Source organism: Bombus terrestris, chromosome 16, assembly GCF_910591885.1.
Source record: "Bombus terrestris chromosome 16, iyBomTerr1.2, whole genome shotgun sequence".
NCBI classification, from domain to species: Eukaryota; Metazoa; Arthropoda; class Insecta; order Hymenoptera; family Apidae; genus Bombus; species Bombus terrestris.
The window spans coordinates 6,170,554-6,189,736 of record NC_063284.1 but is presented as its reverse complement, the minus strand read 5'-3'; the positions used below and the strand labels follow the sequence as shown (position 1 = coordinate 6,189,736).

Here is a 19,183-nt window from a genome sequence, read left to right as displayed (position 1 = left end):
ATGTTAAAGAAGCCTTCGTCTACATTGCTGTCCCACTAATCGTATTAAATTGACGCTTGATCCTATTTGTTGGGCATTAGTTCGGCTCTCTGACCTAACTTAATTACCTACATACACGATAACCCTTATTATTTCAAGTACGTAAATCTGTTTTTATAATGTGATTGTTTATTTTTTATACATATATATAGCAACATAAAATTCTTTTCTTTTCTTCCTCAAAACACGAAAAAATGTACGAAAGAAGCTACAGGAAGAGGAAAGAAGGAAAAAGTACGCGGTTACGGTGTCCGAGTCCTTACAAAAAACTTAATCCGTCGCGCTTTCGAATTCCATTTCACCTATAAATGATTCGATTTGTTTAGGTTCATATAGTTCTATTGATTTATCGATCAAAGTTGGATCTATACATCATTTTCAATAATCAATTTTCTTAACATAATGTATTTTTTACAATAAATAATTACAAATCTCAAAAATACGTGTAATGTACCGTATTAAAATATTTATTCAATAGTTTTTAAAATTTTTATTTAATAAATACAAAAGAAGATTTACATTTTGTTATATGGTTGTATGACGTGCGATGCGTGAAAATCATGATAAACAAAAAAAATATTATACTGATTAGTGTTTTGATATTAAATTATATAGGTGTTGATACTTTAGTTAAAGAAGATTATTTTGGCAACGAGAACGCAATATGTGTTGAAGAATCGACAAACACATTCAAGCAGATTGTTGCTGAACGCTATAAAGCAAATATAAATTTTTGTGACAGGAATACAAAGAGTAAGGGTAAGGGTATTGCATTATATTATATGATTGCTAAAGATACTTATGATATAGAAGGTGGTCTGTAATTCATAGTACAAATGGAAGATTCGTTTTTAAGAAAATCGTGTTTGAAAATTTATGAAGTATACGTGAATTTGATTAATTCCCAGCTGGTCAGGAATGGACATTTGATATAAGGTTATTCTACATGTGAAAATAAGTTAAAAATAAAGAATAAAATTTTATCGTTTAAGGTTTCGTTTTGGAGAAAATAGAATTTGAATATGTTAGCCAAGAACTAACTCAGTATATACGTGTACTAGGCACATTTTCAAATTCAAATTTCTTGAAAATAAAATTTCAGAAGACAACACTTTATTCTACATTTTCTATTTATTTTCACATGTAAAGTAATATCCTATCTGCTCCTCTGGATCATTTATTCCTGTCTAGTTGAAAATTAAATAAAATGCATATTTCACATTCGCTCAATTTTCTAAAAAATGAAATCTCTAACGCAATTTTGTTATTCATGATTTTTATATTATTTTGTATCATAGAATTTCCCTTATCCCATTGTACCATGAATTATGAATCAGCCTGTATCTATTTGATGTTTCATTACTTTAAACAGTTAACAATGAAATTATTTGTGGTATAATAATAGGTAATACGTAGGTATGTATTCAAATATGTAATTCTGAAAGGATTACCAACTTCATCTGAAATTTTATTAGGTTGGCACATGTTAAAGAGTGACATCTTCAAAATATCATCGACAATGCACATGACCATTTATGCAGTCGATAACTTTGTAGTGTATAATCAGAGAATCTCTGATATAATATATACTTGGTGTTTAGTGTTTCGTAATTTTCAGCTAAACATTATTTCATTTTTAACTGATATGTGTAACCTATAGATAGTACAATAAAATCTTATTTGTATTCTAAATCTACATAAATCAACATCAGAGTGATACAACGCGTACCGCCATCCGTGTCGTACGAAACGTATTATTCCTTATTCCCAATGTTATTAAATCGATTAACACTTAAGATACAGATTAATGACTTAGAATATTGAAATCACTATTTGTACATCATATAATCAAAAATGTCCACGAAAATCTCATTTCGTTCCTTTAAAATCATAAATCAGAGTCAAGTGCCGAACGTAGTCGTCGAAGGTAGTAACTTTTGTTCAAAAAGTGTGGGAGTAGCAACGAACTTGCTTTCCGTCCTTCGAGACTAGTCTTAGTACTCTTAGTCAGAAGTCAGAACAGTGCATTTCATACATTCTTCGGCGCGTTTGCGGTTCTTTTTAGTTGAAAATGCGTGAGAAGAATATTGGATGTTGTCTTTTTTGGAGCCTCTTTCTGACCTACCACGTGTTTAGCGAGACTCTACCATCAACAGACAAAGACGGTAATAGTTACATCCTAGCTCTTTTAACTCTTTCGTCAATGTTCCTGAAAAACTCATCTAAATTAATCTGCATGAAGAGAAGATAAATTCGATCAACTGTGAATGTGCTTCTTATCATTCTTGGTTGTTAACGTCTATTTTATTGTACGATCATTTATGTAGTTCGGAGGAAAATATAGGCCGGGATAGTTGTTATTATTTTGTTCAAATTTTGCGTATTTTACGAATTATATACCATATCAATTTCATACATTTACACAAAACAGTTATGAAAAAAAATCATTTAAATTAAATAAAATTGAAAATGGTAACATCCAACAGAGTGGAAATATATGCATATATGCTTTTTAAGAATATAAGTTTTATTAAAATAATCATATTCCAATTTACTATATTTTTTCTATTAAGACAAATGTGAATTTATAAAAATTCATGTTCATCATTCTGGCGTAATTGCTATACGCAAATGAAATCTTGTAATTTTGTTTATTGGTTCTCTTTTCGTGGTTATTTGCCAGGGAAAGTTTTTGTTACGTTGACCCTAAAGGCGATAAGATTTTACGACTATTGTGGCGTTTAATCGATCGTTTAAAACTTACATATTTATTTAACTTATGTTGGTGGAGCGTAGGAATTATTTTATCTCACTTATCACAAGTGAGGAAAAAGCATCTTGGCTTTTTACAATTTATGCGGAATTATAACATTTTTATCCTTGACATAATTTTACTATGGAAGAGGAAACTATTTCATCGTCCTTAATTTGTCATATTAAAATTAATGTACATGGCGTAAGAATTAAGAAGAAGTAGGAAGAATTATTAAAGATTACTAAAGAATTACTAAAGATTATAGAATCCAAACATGCGATCAATTTATTAGTAAATTAACTAATCTTATAAATAGTAAAAACAATGGTTTATAAAGATAAATCATTGTACATTGTCACTACATGTTCGTTTATACATTTACTTAATGCACAGTATAGTTACAAGAATAATTGGAACAGTAACAGAGAGATTATATTCGAAGGCAAACACGTGCACCATTATGTATGTATGTATATTCTTAAATCTCAACGGAACGATTTGATATCTCTTTTAAAGGCGTAGCAAAGAATAAACTCTCTCGAAATATTTATTTTATTATGTATAAACAGTCTTGATTAATACTATATACATACATATGGCTGTGTGGTTACAGAAAGTATTTGTATTTATTATAACATTTACATACTAGTTAATTAGACTTAAATATAATTAAATTTTGCGTCATTTAGTATTTTTATATGACTACCAAAATTTGATATTATGAAAATTAAATAGAACACCATAAAAAAATGTTTCATTGAGAAACAATGGTATGCTTAAATATGTTTTATAATTACAAGAAAATAAATGTATTATTAATACACAAAGAAAGTGCCTGATTGACGATGCCTTGATGAACAATTAAATAGCGTTCGCGCGACCTGGTTATCTTTCCATTTCCGTTTACATGAGCATATTCTCTGAAGATGCCTCTGTTTCCAATTTTCTGAAAACTTTTATCGTTATTATGACAGCTTTTCCACGAATTTTCTTAATTAATTTTTCAGATTTGTTTATGAGGAGAACAATGGACAATATCTTTACAGAAGTCGAAATATTTTATAAGAATCTTCTAAATATGATGTCTATGTAGTATGATAAAAACATCGCATTTTTTAATTCAATTAGTATTATTCTTATAGAAATAAAATAAATTTTGGCTTCTTAATTTGCAATTGTGCCCAAATATAAATAAAAGTGTTGGATTTCAAAATAACACGGCTTTTTGACAATTGAAATTCCGTTCAGTATGTATTATGCGAATCCAGCTTCGCTGAGAGCTGACGTGACTGTTAACACGTACAGTAATTCGAATCATGATGTCATGTGGAAAATGTAGCGCTTATGTGAATCGCGTTTGCCCAGCTTTTGCTCGTTCGGTGCATATGTTGATACCTAGTTGCTCAAAATAGATAAACCCTTCCAATATGGGGAGCCACATACGCTTTAAAAAGGAGCAAAGACGAAATAAAATTTTACTCGTTATCAGTATTATTGAACTGGCTGTTAAATAAAATATTGCAAAACTATGTATATGACAATTTAACATTTAAATTTTTCCGTTTCAAGGCTTCATTTTCGAGAAAATAGAATTTGAACATGTTTAGTTCAGAATCGGGTTGCAATTAATCTTAGTACACGTGTATAATGAATTTTCAAATTTATTTTTCTCGGAAACGAAGCGTCTTGTGAACAAATTTTATTCTATATTTTCGACTTCGCGACTCCACTTTCTATTATCTTCAGAATAAGCCAAACTCGACTTCCTCAAAAACGAAGCGTCATATGGCTAAATTTTCTATATACAATATTCTATATTTTGTACATGTCATTTAGCCGCAATGTACATTCATATATGCATAAATCTCTGTGCGGCGTTTTTGTAAAATGCTGAAGTGTCGTGTTCGAAATTCGAACGAAACGGCCAAGAGGAAAATATTATTTTTCTTTTACTCACTGAAATGTGGCATATATACAAATATATTACATCAAATTTTTGTCTATTTTTCTTACAGTATGAGAATCTAAATACTGTTTAAATTGTGTACAGATGTATTGGTGTTCACTATTGCTTCGAACGAAACCGATGGCTACAAAAGATATCTCAGATCGGTCAATGTCTATGGATTTCACGATAATTTGAGAGTACTTGGTTTGGGAGAACCATGGTTAGGTGGTGATAACATAAAAACCAGCGCAGGAGGAGGATACAAAGTAAATCTCTTAAAGAAGGCTCTAGAAAATTATGGGGACGATGACCAGAAAATTGTTATATTTACGGACAGGTCTTTTGCATATTTCATTTCCTTCTCTAACTTGTTTCATTTGTAATTTTAATTCTAATGTTTAATTTTAATAACTACCTTTATATTTTAGTTACGACGTGATATACTTAAGCGACTTGACTGAGATCATTAATAAGTTTAAGAGTATGGACGCTAGAGTTTTGTTTTCTGCAGAAGGCTCTTGTTGGCCAGATAAATCGCTAGCGTCCAAGTATCCACCCGCAACTCTGGGGAAACGCTTTCTAAATTCTGGAGGCTTCGTGGGCTATGCTTCGGACGTTTACGCGATTTTAACACATGCCCCGATAAAAAACAAGGATGACGATCAATTATTTTATACGTTGGCGTATCTCGACGAGGAATTAAGGGAACGTCATAAAATTAAGCTGGATCATAAGTCTGAGATATTTCAGAATCTATATGGTGCTGTAGGTAAGTGAATAAATAAAGCAGAATTAAATGAATAAAGTGAATAAGATTATTTTTTTTATAGCTGATGTGGAGTTAAAATTTGAGGGTGGCAAGGCTTCGCTTTTGAATACTGTTTATAACACAGAACCATTGATTCTTCATGGAAATGGTTACAGCAAGTTATCGCTGAATTCTTTGGGGAATTATTTGGCTCGTGCATGGAGTCCTGAGGAAGGATGCGTAATGTGCTGGGAAGGAACGATAGAATTGGATAGAACAACATCGCAATCATATCCAATTATATTAATCGCTATATTTATAGAACGGCCGACTCCTTTCTTGTCCGAATTTCTATCGGCGATATATCAGCAAGCATATCCAAAATCGAAGCTACATTTGCTTATACATAACAACGTAGAGTATCACCAAGATGTACTTGATAATTTTATGAAAAAGGTTGAAAAGGAATATAACAGTAGTAAGCAAATTTCTGTGAATGACGCTATGAGTGAAGTTGATGCAAGAAACTTAGCCATGTATGTATCAAAGATATATTTAACCTTATTACTTTCAATGAAATTTCTGTCAATTTTAAGATAAATATCGTTCTTTAGGGATTATTGCTTGTTAAAGGAATGTTCTGGATATTTCTCAATTGATTCCGTTTCCCATCTGGATAACGAACATACTTTGAAACTTCTAGTAGAACAGCAGCGAGATATCATCGCACCATTACTAGTCAGACCATATAAAATGTGGAGCAATTTCTGGGGAGCTATAATGGACGATGGATTCTATGCTCGAAGTTTTGATTACATAGAGATCGTCAAGAATGAACGCAGGTATGTCTTAAAAATATTTTACAAACTTGCTATTTTAATGCAACGTACTTTATTTATTGTTTAACTATGCATACGTGTGCAAAGATTATACATTTCGTGAGAATCATTTCATGTCCTTTTTATCACTAGTTATTTTAAACAACATCTTAAAGGCAATAACTTTCGATTTCATCTATATTCGTACTAAAGTATTGTGAAAAAGGAAACTTAATCGAAAGCGATGGAAAAGTCAGTCTTGAAGGATCTTCGATCGATACTGTACATATTATCGGCTGTACATTCGTAGACTCCAGCATCCATTTGTGTTGCAGGATCTATTTCCAGTTTCGATTTCACTTTATCTGGTCCAACTTGCCATTCGTGTACCTTTACATACAAAATTTTTATCATTATGATCATCGTTTATTAAGACTTAATCATCGCAATTAATATTATCTATACTAACATGTAGATAAAGATGTGTATAGATTTCAGCACCATCCTTGAACCATGTGATATGTGGCCGTGGGTTTCCACGTGCCACGCAAAGGAAAGCGATTTTATGTCCTAAAACGTACTCTAAATCAAAGTGTGATGCCAATACTATTTTTGCTCCCTAGATAAACATTTTTAGAAAACAATTAACAAATTGGAAGCGACTTCTAACTTGGTTTAGAAGTCTACGTACATCATGATTATTATAATATTGATCACTTTCTGGATCACGATACTTTCCAGTGATAGGCAGTCCTATTTGGACTCGCGATCTGGTTTTTCCTCTGCCTCGTCCTCTTCGTCCAAGAATTTCCTGGCTATTTAATAGTAGTACGATTAACAGAAATAACGTCACCGTAAAGCGTGGCATGATGATTTGAGCAAAGCAACTAGAAATGGATAGATCAAGTAGATGGTTACAAGTAGAGAAAACAGAGTCTGTGTTAATATGTCGCAGATACTCACCGAGTACAGACAACGTATGACGATCACACGGAACTCCGATGTAACTAACAGTTACCTACTCATTACTCCCCTAGTCTTCTCTCCTATCTATTACAGATGTATAGACAGATACTGCTAAACTGCACATATTATACGCACATGTGCTAGTTATTCATTCGACACCTATTGCAACTCGGTCATCACCAAATTCCAAATGCTCTAACTTGATTGTTCCTTCTACCTAGTACTGATAATAGAATTGGCTTTAATAAAACAAAATTGAATATAACAAGACTGAACGTTGTTTCAGGAATTTTTTCATTTAATTCGTGAACGAAATGGCAATTCGTCAGACAAATTTGTGATATGCTATCTTATGTTTTATTTTATGGTTTACGCTATAGATGTACCACCCTTGTAAGAGTCAATTGTGATTTAATGAGTAAAAGATAGGGGGAACTTTAAATTTCCAAGTGCGCCTTCATGCTTTGAGATTCTTAACAATCTATGGTATTCGTGCTTTAAAAAAAATAACGAAACGTGTCGTACATCTTTCTTTTTTATTATATTTTTGTAAATATAACGCTTTTGCTGTTATAAAAGTGTTAAATTCAACATTATTAGATATGTTTCGAAGAAAAGTGAAAGTGAAAGTGTATAACTTTTAAAAAATTAAACTTGTTATTTAAAATTAACTTTCCTGCCATTACGATAAGTTGAAGAGATTGACGTCTAAACTTAAGTATTGCAACTACGACAAAAGTACTGATTTTAATAGGAGATCATGACATAATCCGTCCTAAAGCCACGACGATCAACAGCATATTGATTATCCGCTTGACATTCGTAATATCCCGCATCTTTTTGGGTGGCTGGGTCAATTTCCATCTTTGATTTTAACGTATCATTGCCAACAGACCATACATGCACCTGCAACACGCATGATTTTACAACTTTCCTCAAATTTCTCTTATAGGAATCCCTTTTTCTGAATAATCAGAATACCTGAAAGAATTTATGATGATACAATTCGATTCCATCTTTCAACCAGGTGATCTCAGGCCTTGGAACTCCAGTGGCCATGCAGAAAAACGTGATCTTCCTACCCAACATGTAATCCAATTCAAAGTGTGAGGCTTTCACTATTTTCGCTCCCTACGAATTTTAGAAGTTAAGCGATCGATGATCTGATATCGATTAATATCTTTAAACTCACATCTTTGTTTCCGTAGTAATTAGCACTAGCAGGATTTCTGTGAGGAATCAGAATAGGCATCCGAGACTTGTAAACTCTTCCGCCACTGCGTCTGCCGCCTCCTCTATCTCCTACACCTTTTACCGCGTCTGTGTTTACCAATAAACCAGCAAAAAAGAACAGGCAGAAAAGTTGATATATCTTCATTTGTTCTACGATTATATAGTTCTCAATCTTTTTTCAAAGTGTCAATATTTCTATGTACTTTACATAGAGCTGTTACACTTGGGTGTATCTTAGCTTTCAATTGATTTTGATTATTCTAACTTGGAATTAGAACACTTGAAATGTTATTGAATAACTTTTGCAAAACATTAAACGTGTTTATACTTATGTATGTTAAAGATAGTCGCTTGTATACCAATCGAACTTCACCGGAAAGCAATTGTTGGTGATAAAAGTGACACAATCTTCAGGTGCTTACCGGCTACACGGAACCGCTACTTTTGACAAGTGGTCAAGCCGAATCTTTGGGCTTCGGCCTACAGCCTAAAATATGAATGGACTATGCACGATGGGCATGTCGCGTCATTGGTGACAGAGTTATGAATCTCAATTGGATAATTATGCATAACCCATTGTCAGTGTGTTCATCAGCCAATCACGACATCAGACTGATTGCCTTACGAAATATTGTCTCGCGGGACTAACAAACAAGTATGCTGGTCCCTTCTATGGTTTCGCGTCTGCTTCTTCACTGGCCTTGAGGTCCTGAGAACAGCAGACAGATTGGATACCCACGTGCTATTATGTATTAAATCGATCGTTTATATGAATTAAGCTGAATCGAATCATTATTTTTCACCACAATAATTAATTGTGCTGTATTTCATATCAGTAGAAATACTTAATATTTCTTAATAACTTAATATTCAATATAATATCATACAGGCTAGCCCACGAGTTACTTTCCCATTTAAAAGCTGTATAAGATTCTTCTTGGTATTATACTTTTAAATTTTTGTTGCACATTTTTAAAGTATGTAATTTGAGTGTAAATAATTCAAGTAAAAACAATTGAATTTTTTTTTAATTAATGCTACATTTTTTCAACACTACTCTAATGGCAGTTGTGGCCCATTTTCACGACAATCGGTATGTTAATAAACAGAACACCAGAATTTGAAGTACTGAAAACCCGAGAGTTTTTCATTAACGCGAATTGCACCCTGTAGAGATAACAGTTTGGTGATCATATCAGACATTGTGTCATATCAAAGAGTAATCCTTTTTCTTTTTTTTTTTTTTTTTTTTTTTGAGGATTTTTACTTGTTGCTCCTTTGTGAATTTGGAACAAAATTTAAAAATACTTATGTAATACAATAAAAAAGAGAGTCATACAACTTTTAAATGCGGAAGTGACTTAGGGACCACCATGTATACATATATATATACATACATAAATATATAGTGTATAATATTATTACAGAGGACTATGGAACGTGCCGTTTATCAGCAATTGCTACTTAATTAATGCAACTCTAATAAGTAACAAAGAAACTCGTCCATCCTATTCGGAAGGCGATTTAGACACGGAGATGGCTTTCGCTTATGCTAACAGAGAACGAAACATCTTCATGTATGTCAGTAATAGAGTTGACTTTGGGCATCTCGTTGATCCAGATAATTATGACGTTACGGTAACACATCCGGATTTCTATCAAATTCTCAACAACAAATTAGATTGGGAAAAAACATACATACATGAAAATTATTCGGAAAACTTTAATCCGAATAAAACTCCGGTGCAGGTAAAAATACATTTATATATTTCTAATGGTCGGATAAAAGAGACGTAGATACATCAGATAATACGTCAGAATTATTAACTTTGCCGAGAGGCACTTGTGATGTTTAAAGTGCAATGTAAGATCAGGTGTTAGATTTTGGATATACTATTGGTACATGTACTGCGTATATATATGTAGTATAGCGTACTTATCCAATTGACCGATATTGTCTTATACTCTTTTCCCGTTCATTATATATATTTTATCGAAATGTTTAATATTTATCAAATATATGAATTCTCGGTATTATTCAGGTCGATTAAATTTTCATTCTAGGTTTGCCCAGATGTTTATAGGTTCCCTATAGTAAACGAGAGGTTTACAAAAGAGTTGATAGATATCATGGAAACGTTCGGAAAGTGGTCAGACGGATCGAATCATGTATGACTATTTATCTTCAAATAGTTACAGTAACAGTTACACTAATAACGCGATACAGTTACATTTTTCAGATAAAACAGTCACAGGATAAACATTTGCCTTATCACTAAACAATAACAATATAACTTTTCCAACAGGATCCGAGATTAACGGGTGGTTATGAAAATGTACCAACCCGTGATATACATATGAATCAAGTAAAATATGAGCCACAGTGGCTATACTTTTTAAAGGAGTATGTTAGACCTCTTCAGGAACTCGTGTTCGCCGGATATTATCACGATGTAAGATATTTGTCTTTTAAATGTAAAATGTGTCAATCATTTTTAGGACCCACGTATCGAAGGTGGATACGAAGCCGTACCAACACGAGATATTCACATGAAACAAATCGGCCTCCACGAATCTTGGTTAAATTTTCTTTATGAATATGTCAGTCCTTTGCAAGAACATGTTTTTATAGGATATAATACGAATGTAAGAGTTACCAAAAAACAGGATACATATATGGGAATAAGTAGTCTGTTGGTTGCACAATATTTCTCACCCTGAACTACATATAAATTAATACACCGTTGCACAAATTTTAAATTGCAATACATTATTTGGCAAACTGATCACATCATAGGGAATGATGATAGGCTTCGTATTCGGATTCGTTGCACTTTTTTACTAGGTTGCAGTTATATTGTTATACATATATAAAGGATGTTCTATTTAACTGGAAACGATCGAATATCTCATAAGGGGTTAAAATTATTAAAAAATACTCCTGCAATGTTGTGTGGTACATAGGAGGACTTCTTGACTTGCAAAAGACACTTCTTAAGCTGACTGTTAGAAACTAAAGATATGAATCTAAGAAGCATAAAGGGAGATAAGAAACTCGATCTTTGTCTAGTTCATAGCGCAATCATTTGATGGCGTTAGACCATGAAGTCGTGTATAATTCAGTTACTGATTTCCTATGATTCATTTTTAGGATTTAATCTATGACATTCTACTACATGAAATGACATTATGTGATATGTTGTTTGTATTCATCTTAACAAACGCTATCATATTATGAGCGGAAAATACAGGGTTCCATTTAAGAAGGTTAATTTAATATTAATATCTCTTTCACTATTACGTTTAGAAAAAAATTGTTTGTATCATCTATAATATCTTCCTATACTCGTATACTAAATAATTTTTGTAAGAATACTTTTTTGATAAAATCAATCCCTCGTGAGAAATTTTACCGTCACCAGTTAAACGAAACAGCTTGTTGTAGGTGAAGTATGCATATCGTATTGTAGTGAAACATTTCAAATAAATTGAGAGTATCAGAGATTGAATTAAAAAATATTTTGCATTGTTTTGAATATTAATGGAAAATTAGTAAAAATAAAATACTAATTGAATATGTTCGTAATTGAAATTTACAGCCACCTCGTGCACTCATGAATTTCGTCGTAAGATATCGTCCAGATGAACAACCATCATTGAAGCCACATCATGATAGTTCAACTTATACCATCAACATCGCTCTAAATAGGGCGGGGGTGGATTATGAAGGTGGAGGTTGTCGATTTATCCGCTATAACTGCTCTGTTACGGACACAAAACCAGGTTGGATGTTGATGCATCCTGGAAGATTGACTCATTATCACGAAGGACTTCGAGTTACCAGTGGTACAAGATACATTATGATTTCATTTGTCGATCCTTAATCGATGTATCGAATTATATATACATATTACATGTTGACTGATAAGGAACAAAATAACTGTATAAAGAATGTTCAACTATGTTCTCATATATGTAAATATATGAGACAGTAACATTAGTGGAAAAAGCTGCCGATACGAACAAAGTATGTATTTCAAGAAAATAAGGTTCTTGTATCAATATTATTTTTATAATATAGAAAGAATATTTGAGACATTTAGTGAATATTAAGTATTTGTATGGAAATAAAATGTTAACCCGCATTTGTATTTATCATTTTGATGATATCATGAAATGATCATTAGTAAATCAGATTCAATTTTTTACATCCCTTTTGTTTTATTGTTATTATTAAAAACTCGTTTTCTTTAAGTTATTTACAACTTACAATTTCTACACAATTATCTTTACATTTTAATTTCAACACGAAAACTTTTCTTTTCTTTGTTACCTTAAGCTGTGTTTTTAGATAATAGTGTCATGAATATTCTAATAAAATTACACACGCCACACTGTTTAAAAAAAAAGCATTTTCTCATTTCAGACTTCTCGTACCTATACAATTATCAGTATATTACAATATTAGGAACATTCGTAGGATAAGTAATTAGATTAACATTACTGAATAGCAAACTTTGAAAAATCGATTTAATTATATTCCCGCACATTTATTTACACAGTAAAAAAAAGTTCCTTTTTTTGTATCAGAGTGGTATTAATGCAATTTAATATGTCACAGCGCAATAACAGAATAATTAAATTCATTTAAAAGACACTTTCTGTATGGAAAAATAAGTACATTTTAAATTAATTGAAGTGTTTGATAACTTTTATCGGTTGAAACCAGCGCCTTTGGTTTTCGTATATATACTCGATAATTTCTTTTCGCAAGTAATTTCAATCAATTCACTCGTGTGTTGCAGTTTCGATTATTTTTCATACAGAATACCACATAATCTAATTAATTTCAATGCAGCTCACGTATAGCAAGCAATGACATAACTCTGTAACGTAGTAACGTATTAATACGTTATAAAAATGTTCTCTGCCAGCGAGTATTTTTACCGCATATATATTTGATAAACACGAATACTATTCAAATTCACAGTATTATTTAATTGAACTAGGCATTATGTACAGTTTGTTCGATTCATAGAAAAAGATAAGATTATACATAATTTTAATAACCCGCTCGTTTCAATTCGTTCAGCTGGTGTGCTAATTTTTCCTCTTTAGTTCTTCTCGCTTGACCCAGCTTCCTACACTCGATATAAGTGCTGAGGAAACGTTCGACATCAATTTTCCTATTAAGGAAGTCTTCGGCGATTTGTTCACTTTCTTCGTGACTCTCATCTGCAGCTTTCCTTAAACACTCTTTTATGTGATCTGGAGTAAATGCTTCGGACAACTTGTTGTATCGTTGTATAAGCTGATCATATCTAGCCTTTAGTGCAGTGACAGTCTGTACTTTATTTGCTACATCAGACTGCAATTCTCTAAGCTCGGGTTCTTTGGCTACATTGGCTTCTAAGGAATAGATAGAAAAAGATAGAGATCCAAAAGAAGAACATGGTTTTGTCGCAAATAATCTTACCGGCAGTTTTTTGGACCCAATCTATTGCATCGTCGATAGCCATGTTAATGTCTTTTAAGTCGGAATGTTTATCCAGGAATTCATCTAATCTATCATCATCCTCGTTTAACCATCTCAATTCCTCGTTACTCAAGTTATTCAATTCTGGAAACGCTATGCTCTGCCGCAGCTTAATTTGCGCTTGATTCGGCAACGATTGCTGATGGTAATTCGCGTTTACGTAATGCGAATTCAAATACGTTCCATGTTGACTTGAATTGTACCTAGTTGCATCTGTATTGTGAAGCGAACCACTTCGCGAAGTCGCAACATATGCTGAATGCTGTGACGGAGAACCGAATTTTGTATGGTTCTCCGTCACGTACACCGTACCCGAATTTGTATGATTGTAATTATAGATACAAGTATTTGCATTGGTAGATGAATACTGCGGATATTGAGTGTTATAATAAGAATTGTATGACGCCAGTGTAATTTCTGGATACTGTTGCAGGGAATAAGACGGAGAATTTCTTCCTTGTGAATCTGTGATTCGTATAATAAAATAATAGTAACAGAAATTTTGATTTTTTGCTCTCATCATATGTAATATAAAAATGTATGTACCTCTGTGGGATTTGACAGATCCAGGAGAGATTTCTTCTAACAACTGTGGAGGATTTTTACTAAATTCTCTAATGATAGCTTGAACGACACGACCAAGATCACTGTGCACTGTAAACTGATATGTAAAACCAAATGATCTTTATGATTCTAGTCAAATATGCTAGAAATATAAGAATTCTTACATTAAGTAATCCTGGTGCACTGGTGATTTCGTTGTGTTCGTTACACCAAGGGTGTTTTATGGGTGGAGAAACCCTGAGTACTGGTTTTTCCAACGGAAACTCCGGTGACAAAGAGACCATAATAGCCATTCTCCTTTCCCCGGCATTGAATTGTACCTGATATTCCACATCTTCTCTTAACTCTACTACACTGTAACACAAATTATGTATAACAGTTAAGCAACCACGACAAACAGTTACACAATATAAAAAATAATTCGATGGACAATATAGGAACATGTATGAAATATTTATTTTTTTTAAATTAAATAAGAAATTGGACAATCAAGCTCGAGAAACTAGGCGTGTATCTCCTTGTATGACGGACGCGTAATGAGCTTAATAGTAATAAGCTTTTTATTTTATTCGTCGTATATGAACCATAAAATGCAGATTTTACGTGAATAAAAAATAATGTTACATGGAATTGTTAGATGATATAGACAGATTAATGCGAATAAGGTTAAACAAGAGAGGTTACAATCGAAAAATCTTCTTACTTGTCGTTAAAAATTTTCAAGGTGTCGATTTGCCGTTTTCTCTTAACTGCGGCATTCTCATTTTCGCCACGGAATATTCGCGATATCATTTAAAAGGGTTAAATCTAGATAAAACATTCGTTTTATCCTTCGACTTCCCTGTCAAATTAACCATCCAACAGCAGAACAGCTGTTTCGGCCCTGATCAAACTTCACGGGAGAAATCGAGATCTATCTAGCGTTAGCAATGTCTTTTTTACACTATACTTTCGTTTAAAAAACGTCAGTTATACATATCTATTGTGTTTTGAAGTCGATTACATTTACACACGCCGATTCAAGCGATCGATATGATTGACAGTCGTTCGAATAACGTCACGGTGACCATTTATTTTATTACCTAGGCTAAAGTTAATCGCCTTTGTTATAGTCCTAATGTAGAATTTTTTGCGTATTTCGATAAACAGACAGCAGAAAGAGATATACAATATACAGCTGGGTATTTTTTTTACATGATAGATACATAGTATCCATAAAAAAATCGTACAAAATAGTTGTATAAGGATTGATTTGTAATAAAGTATAAAATTTGTGTTAAAGTAACACAAACTACACAAAAATCTATTTAAAATATAGAATTGCATTCACTAAAAATATTTTATTTAATAAACACATTAATACAGTTACTTCCATTAATATCTGAACAACTTTTAAAACAGAATAACTTCTTTGAAATTGGATCAACTATTTAAGCTTTTTTGAAAAGTTAAAATAGTTAGTTTACTAAATAATATATAAAGAAAATTCTGGGAAAATTGCAATTGGTCGGAATTGCGAAGACGATAGTAAAGATCGGTTTTTACAACTTTTTTTTATTAAGCCTGTAATGAAAATTTAGACAATACGTTTCGTCAATTATATTGTACATGTTGAAAATGTCATAAAAATTGGTCAAAACTGGTGAAGATTGCAGTTTTTTTTACAGCTTTCAGCCTATGGCCTATATAGCTATAATAAATTTAAAGGTTCTTAAATCCTTCGATGTCAGCCAATTGTTTCAGTATTAATCGATCTCGATGAAATTTTCAGAATGTAAATAACTGATATAAATCTACAAATCATATTGTTTACATTTTCATTATAGGCTCAGATAAAAGAATCGTAAGAAGCAACTTACACAATTTTCTTCGCGATTTCAACCAACTGCAATTTTTTTAATTTTTTGTACACGTCATCTATATATATAATAAACTAGTAATATATAGTATATAGTAAAACTAAATATATAGTAAATATCCTAACTTCTCCAAAAACTCAAGATATTTAACCCAATCTTGAAAAAGTTATTTTGCTTTAAACGCTATACAAATATTAACATAAACGACTCTGTTTAAGAAAAGATTTTGAAATATTCATACAGGATATACATAATTTTCGTAACATTATCTACGAACTGTAACTATTAGTGTGCGCTTTTGCAACCGTGTAAAAGTAAGTAAAATGTGTGAAAAACTGAGTAAATGTGGTAAAACGTTCTAAAAAAAAATCGTGTAATTGTAAATAAAATGTGATAAAAAGACCGTGTAACTGTCAATAGTAAAAAAGAAAACCCACCAATATTTAAGGATCTAAGCGAAAAAGAAAAGAACTATAGACATACAGTTATTTGTTACATTACAGGATTATAGGATTTGCGATCATACTTATCATAATGCTTACGGACAGTTTAAGACTTCTTGAGATGTATTATAAATATTTTTTACAAAAGTGAAAATCAAGTGAATTGTAGTATTTTATAACTAATTTAACACTTATGACTGGGAATGTTTATACAAATTCATGTTTTTATGAAAATGGTTAAAAAAACGAGTTATATAGATCCATCTCACCTACAAAATATTATATGTTTTACTTTGGACATTTTATATATTTTTATCTATGTATTTTTCAGATGCTAATTTTTACATCTGTAACTTCCATAAATGCATAAACAACCACAGTTTATTTAGGAAATATGAGATGTAATAAAAATAGGAAAGGAAAGGCAAAATGATTACAATTAGATACTTTGCATGGAGATTTATTTCTTTAGGCGACTTCAGCAGGTCTCTGTCCACCTACAACTCTATGATTCTTTGACAAGTAGTCCGCGAATTCTTGATAAGGAGCTTTCCTTAGTGCCTGATCGTGCCACAGATCCGGTGTTAAGTATGCGTAGGTTTTGGCAATAGCTGCATAGGTAGCTTTCGCAAAGTTGCCAAGAGTACAGGTGGATCCTCTAGCTGAGGTATAGCAATCCTCGATACCAGCCATTTGTAACAATTTCTTGGGCACAGGCGCTGATACAATACCTGTGCCTCTTGGTGCTGGAATTAAACGCACCTGAACTGACCCACACTTGCCAGTAACTTTACAGGGTACAGTGTGAGGATCACCGATTTTATTTCCCCAATAACCACGACGTACTGGCACAACTGACAGCTTGGCAAGAATGATAGCTCCACGGATGGCAGTGGCCACTTCCTTGGAACATTTTACTCCTAGGCCAATGTGGCCCTTGTAGTCCCCAATTGCTACGAAAGCCTATAAAATGAGAATTACTAATGAGATCTTCAATGCATTAATAATCACACTACCTTATCATTTAAAAATTATGTTTGTATAAAATTACCTTGAAACGAGTACGCTGACCAGCTCTGGTTTGTTTCTGTACTGGCATAATTTTCAGTACTTCGTCTTTCAATTCGACTCCAAGGAACTTGTCAATGATCTCATATTCCTTGATAGGTAAGGAAAAGAGGTAGATATGTTCCAAAGACTCAATTCTTCCATCTCTAACAAGGCGTCCCAGTTTTGTCACTGGAATCCATTCCTTGCTATCCTCTTTACCACGTCCACGACCACGACCTCGGCCTCTGCCCCCGCGACCTCTACCTCTTGGACCTCCACGATCACCCCCTCCGCGAGAACCAAATCCTCCACGAAAACCTCCACGCGCGGCTGGAGCTGTGTCCGCCATTCTGTTTGAAATTAACCAAGAAAAATGGAATTTATAGACTATTAGAAAAAAAACTGAATAATTAAACGATATATGTAATAAAATTTTCTTTCACTAGTCTGATGCGTAATTATCGATAATTATCGACTGTTGCGCAATTATCGATAGTTTATCGACTTTTTCCAATTTTTACTATTTGATCAGTCTTTTTTAAGAGATAAAGAAAAATTTTAAAAATTTGATATCTTTTCGGTTTAATCCATTCAGTGTCTAAAATTTACTAAAAAGGTTAGATTAGATTTAAGTTACATTTTCAAAAAATATTTTTATTTAGCAGACTAAATTGCATAATTATCTGATATGTAATTAATTTAACCTTCCTGGAATAGGGCTAGTTATTTATTATAGGTCACTGCCACGCTAACCTCGAAACACATGTTTCTGATGACTAATAGACATACTTAAAATTTTTAATATAAATTTAATTTTTAAGACATTCATTAGTCATAGAATTTTTTATATTTCTAAAAGTATAACATAAATGCGTTTTAGGGAGAATTAATATTGATTAATAATGAAGTTGAGAAAGATATTTGTAGTACACTTACGATTTTTCCATCTTCTTCTTAGTATGTAGAGTTACGGAAGGAAGACCATTACTTCTCGAATTCACCAACTCGAATATATATCGATTATATCGATATCTTTCGACTACATGTCACATCCGGTATTTAAATATACATTTAAATAAAATACGAACTATTAATATTTTTATGTAACTCAATTTTTAATTAACTTCTCTTTAACTCTTTTTAATTTCTTAAAACATTATTTTCTTATTGTTCGAAATAGTATATAATCAGTGACGACCATACATGTATACAATTGCATGAGGT

General features: G+C 32.3%; 4 protein-coding genes and 1 long non-coding RNA gene across 8 annotated transcripts; 2 read left to right on the top strand and 3 right to left on the bottom strand.

Annotated features, from left to right (window-relative positions):
* The first annotated feature begins 1,573 nt into the window (after positions 1 to 1,573).
* On the top strand, positions 1,574 to 12,652 carry LOC100645351 (procollagen-lysine,2-oxoglutarate 5-dioxygenase). 2 transcript variants are annotated; one of them, XM_048413521.1, is made up of 9 exons: positions 1,574 to 2,204; positions 4,845 to 5,079; positions 5,171 to 5,511; positions 5,573 to 6,026; positions 6,105 to 6,332; positions 9,935 to 10,256; positions 10,572 to 10,676; positions 11,007 to 11,153; positions 12,107 to 12,652. In XM_048413521.1, exons 1-9 carry the CDS (start codon positions 2,111 to 2,113, stop codon positions 12,389 to 12,391), a joined length of 2,211 nt encoding a protein of 736 aa, XP_048269478.1. In that variant the 5' UTR covers positions 1,574 to 2,110; the 3' UTR covers positions 12,392 to 12,652. The 2 variants fall into 2 exon arrangements, with proteins under 2 accessions (XP_048269478.1, XP_012173115.2); XM_012317725.3 differs by lacking the exon at positions 11,007 to 11,153 and adding an exon at positions 10,814 to 10,960 and having other exon boundaries at positions 1,576 to 2,204.
* LOC100645964 (immunoglobulin domain-containing protein oig-4) lies at positions 6,363 to 9,044 on the bottom strand. 2 transcript variants are annotated; one of them, XM_048413532.1, is made up of 5 exons: positions 8,467 to 9,044; positions 8,260 to 8,405; positions 7,000 to 7,186; positions 6,778 to 6,927; positions 6,363 to 6,698 (listed from the first exon to the last, which is right to left on the bottom strand). In XM_048413532.1, exons 1-5 carry the CDS (start codon positions 8,650 to 8,652, stop codon positions 6,540 to 6,542), a joined length of 828 nt encoding a protein of 275 aa, XP_048269489.1. In that variant the 5' UTR covers positions 8,653 to 9,044; the 3' UTR covers positions 6,363 to 6,539. The 2 variants fall into 2 exon arrangements, with proteins under 2 accessions (XP_048269489.1, XP_003401744.1); XM_003401696.4 differs by lacking the exons at positions 8,260 to 8,405; positions 8,467 to 9,044 and adding an exon at positions 7,272 to 8,014 and having other exon boundaries at positions 7,000 to 7,195.
* A 51-nt stretch (positions 12,653 to 12,703) lies between the features above and the next one.
* Positions 12,704 to 15,803, bottom strand: LOC100645542 (vacuolar protein sorting-associated protein 37A). 2 transcript variants are annotated; one of them, XM_003401692.4, is made up of 5 exons: positions 15,311 to 15,793; positions 14,772 to 14,961; positions 14,590 to 14,704; positions 13,984 to 14,508; positions 12,704 to 13,916 (listed from the first exon to the last, which is right to left on the bottom strand). In XM_003401692.4, exons 1-5 carry the CDS (start codon positions 15,397 to 15,399, stop codon positions 13,570 to 13,572), a joined length of 1,266 nt encoding a protein of 421 aa, XP_003401740.1. In that variant the 5' UTR covers positions 15,400 to 15,793; the 3' UTR covers positions 12,704 to 13,569. The 2 variants fall into 2 exon arrangements, with proteins under 2 accessions (XP_003401740.1, XP_012173116.1); XM_012317726.3 differs by having other exon boundaries at positions 13,984 to 14,704; positions 15,311 to 15,803.
* Positions 15,804 to 15,967: 164 nt separating this feature from the next.
* LOC125386596 lies at positions 15,968 to 17,437 on the top strand. The gene is made up of 2 exons (XR_007226923.1): positions 15,968 to 16,780; positions 17,241 to 17,437. It is a non-coding gene; the product is annotated as an uncharacterized LOC125386596 (long non-coding RNA).
* Positions 17,354 to 19,035, bottom strand: LOC100645658 (40S ribosomal protein S2). Its single transcript, XM_003401693.4, has 3 exons — positions 18,896 to 19,035; positions 17,961 to 18,309; positions 17,354 to 17,872 (listed from the first exon to the last, which is right to left on the bottom strand). Exons 1-3 carry the CDS (start codon positions 18,904 to 18,906, stop codon positions 17,378 to 17,380), a joined length of 855 nt encoding a protein of 284 aa, XP_003401741.2. The 5' UTR covers positions 18,907 to 19,035; the 3' UTR covers positions 17,354 to 17,377.
* Positions 19,036 to 19,183: the final 148 nt, after the last annotated feature.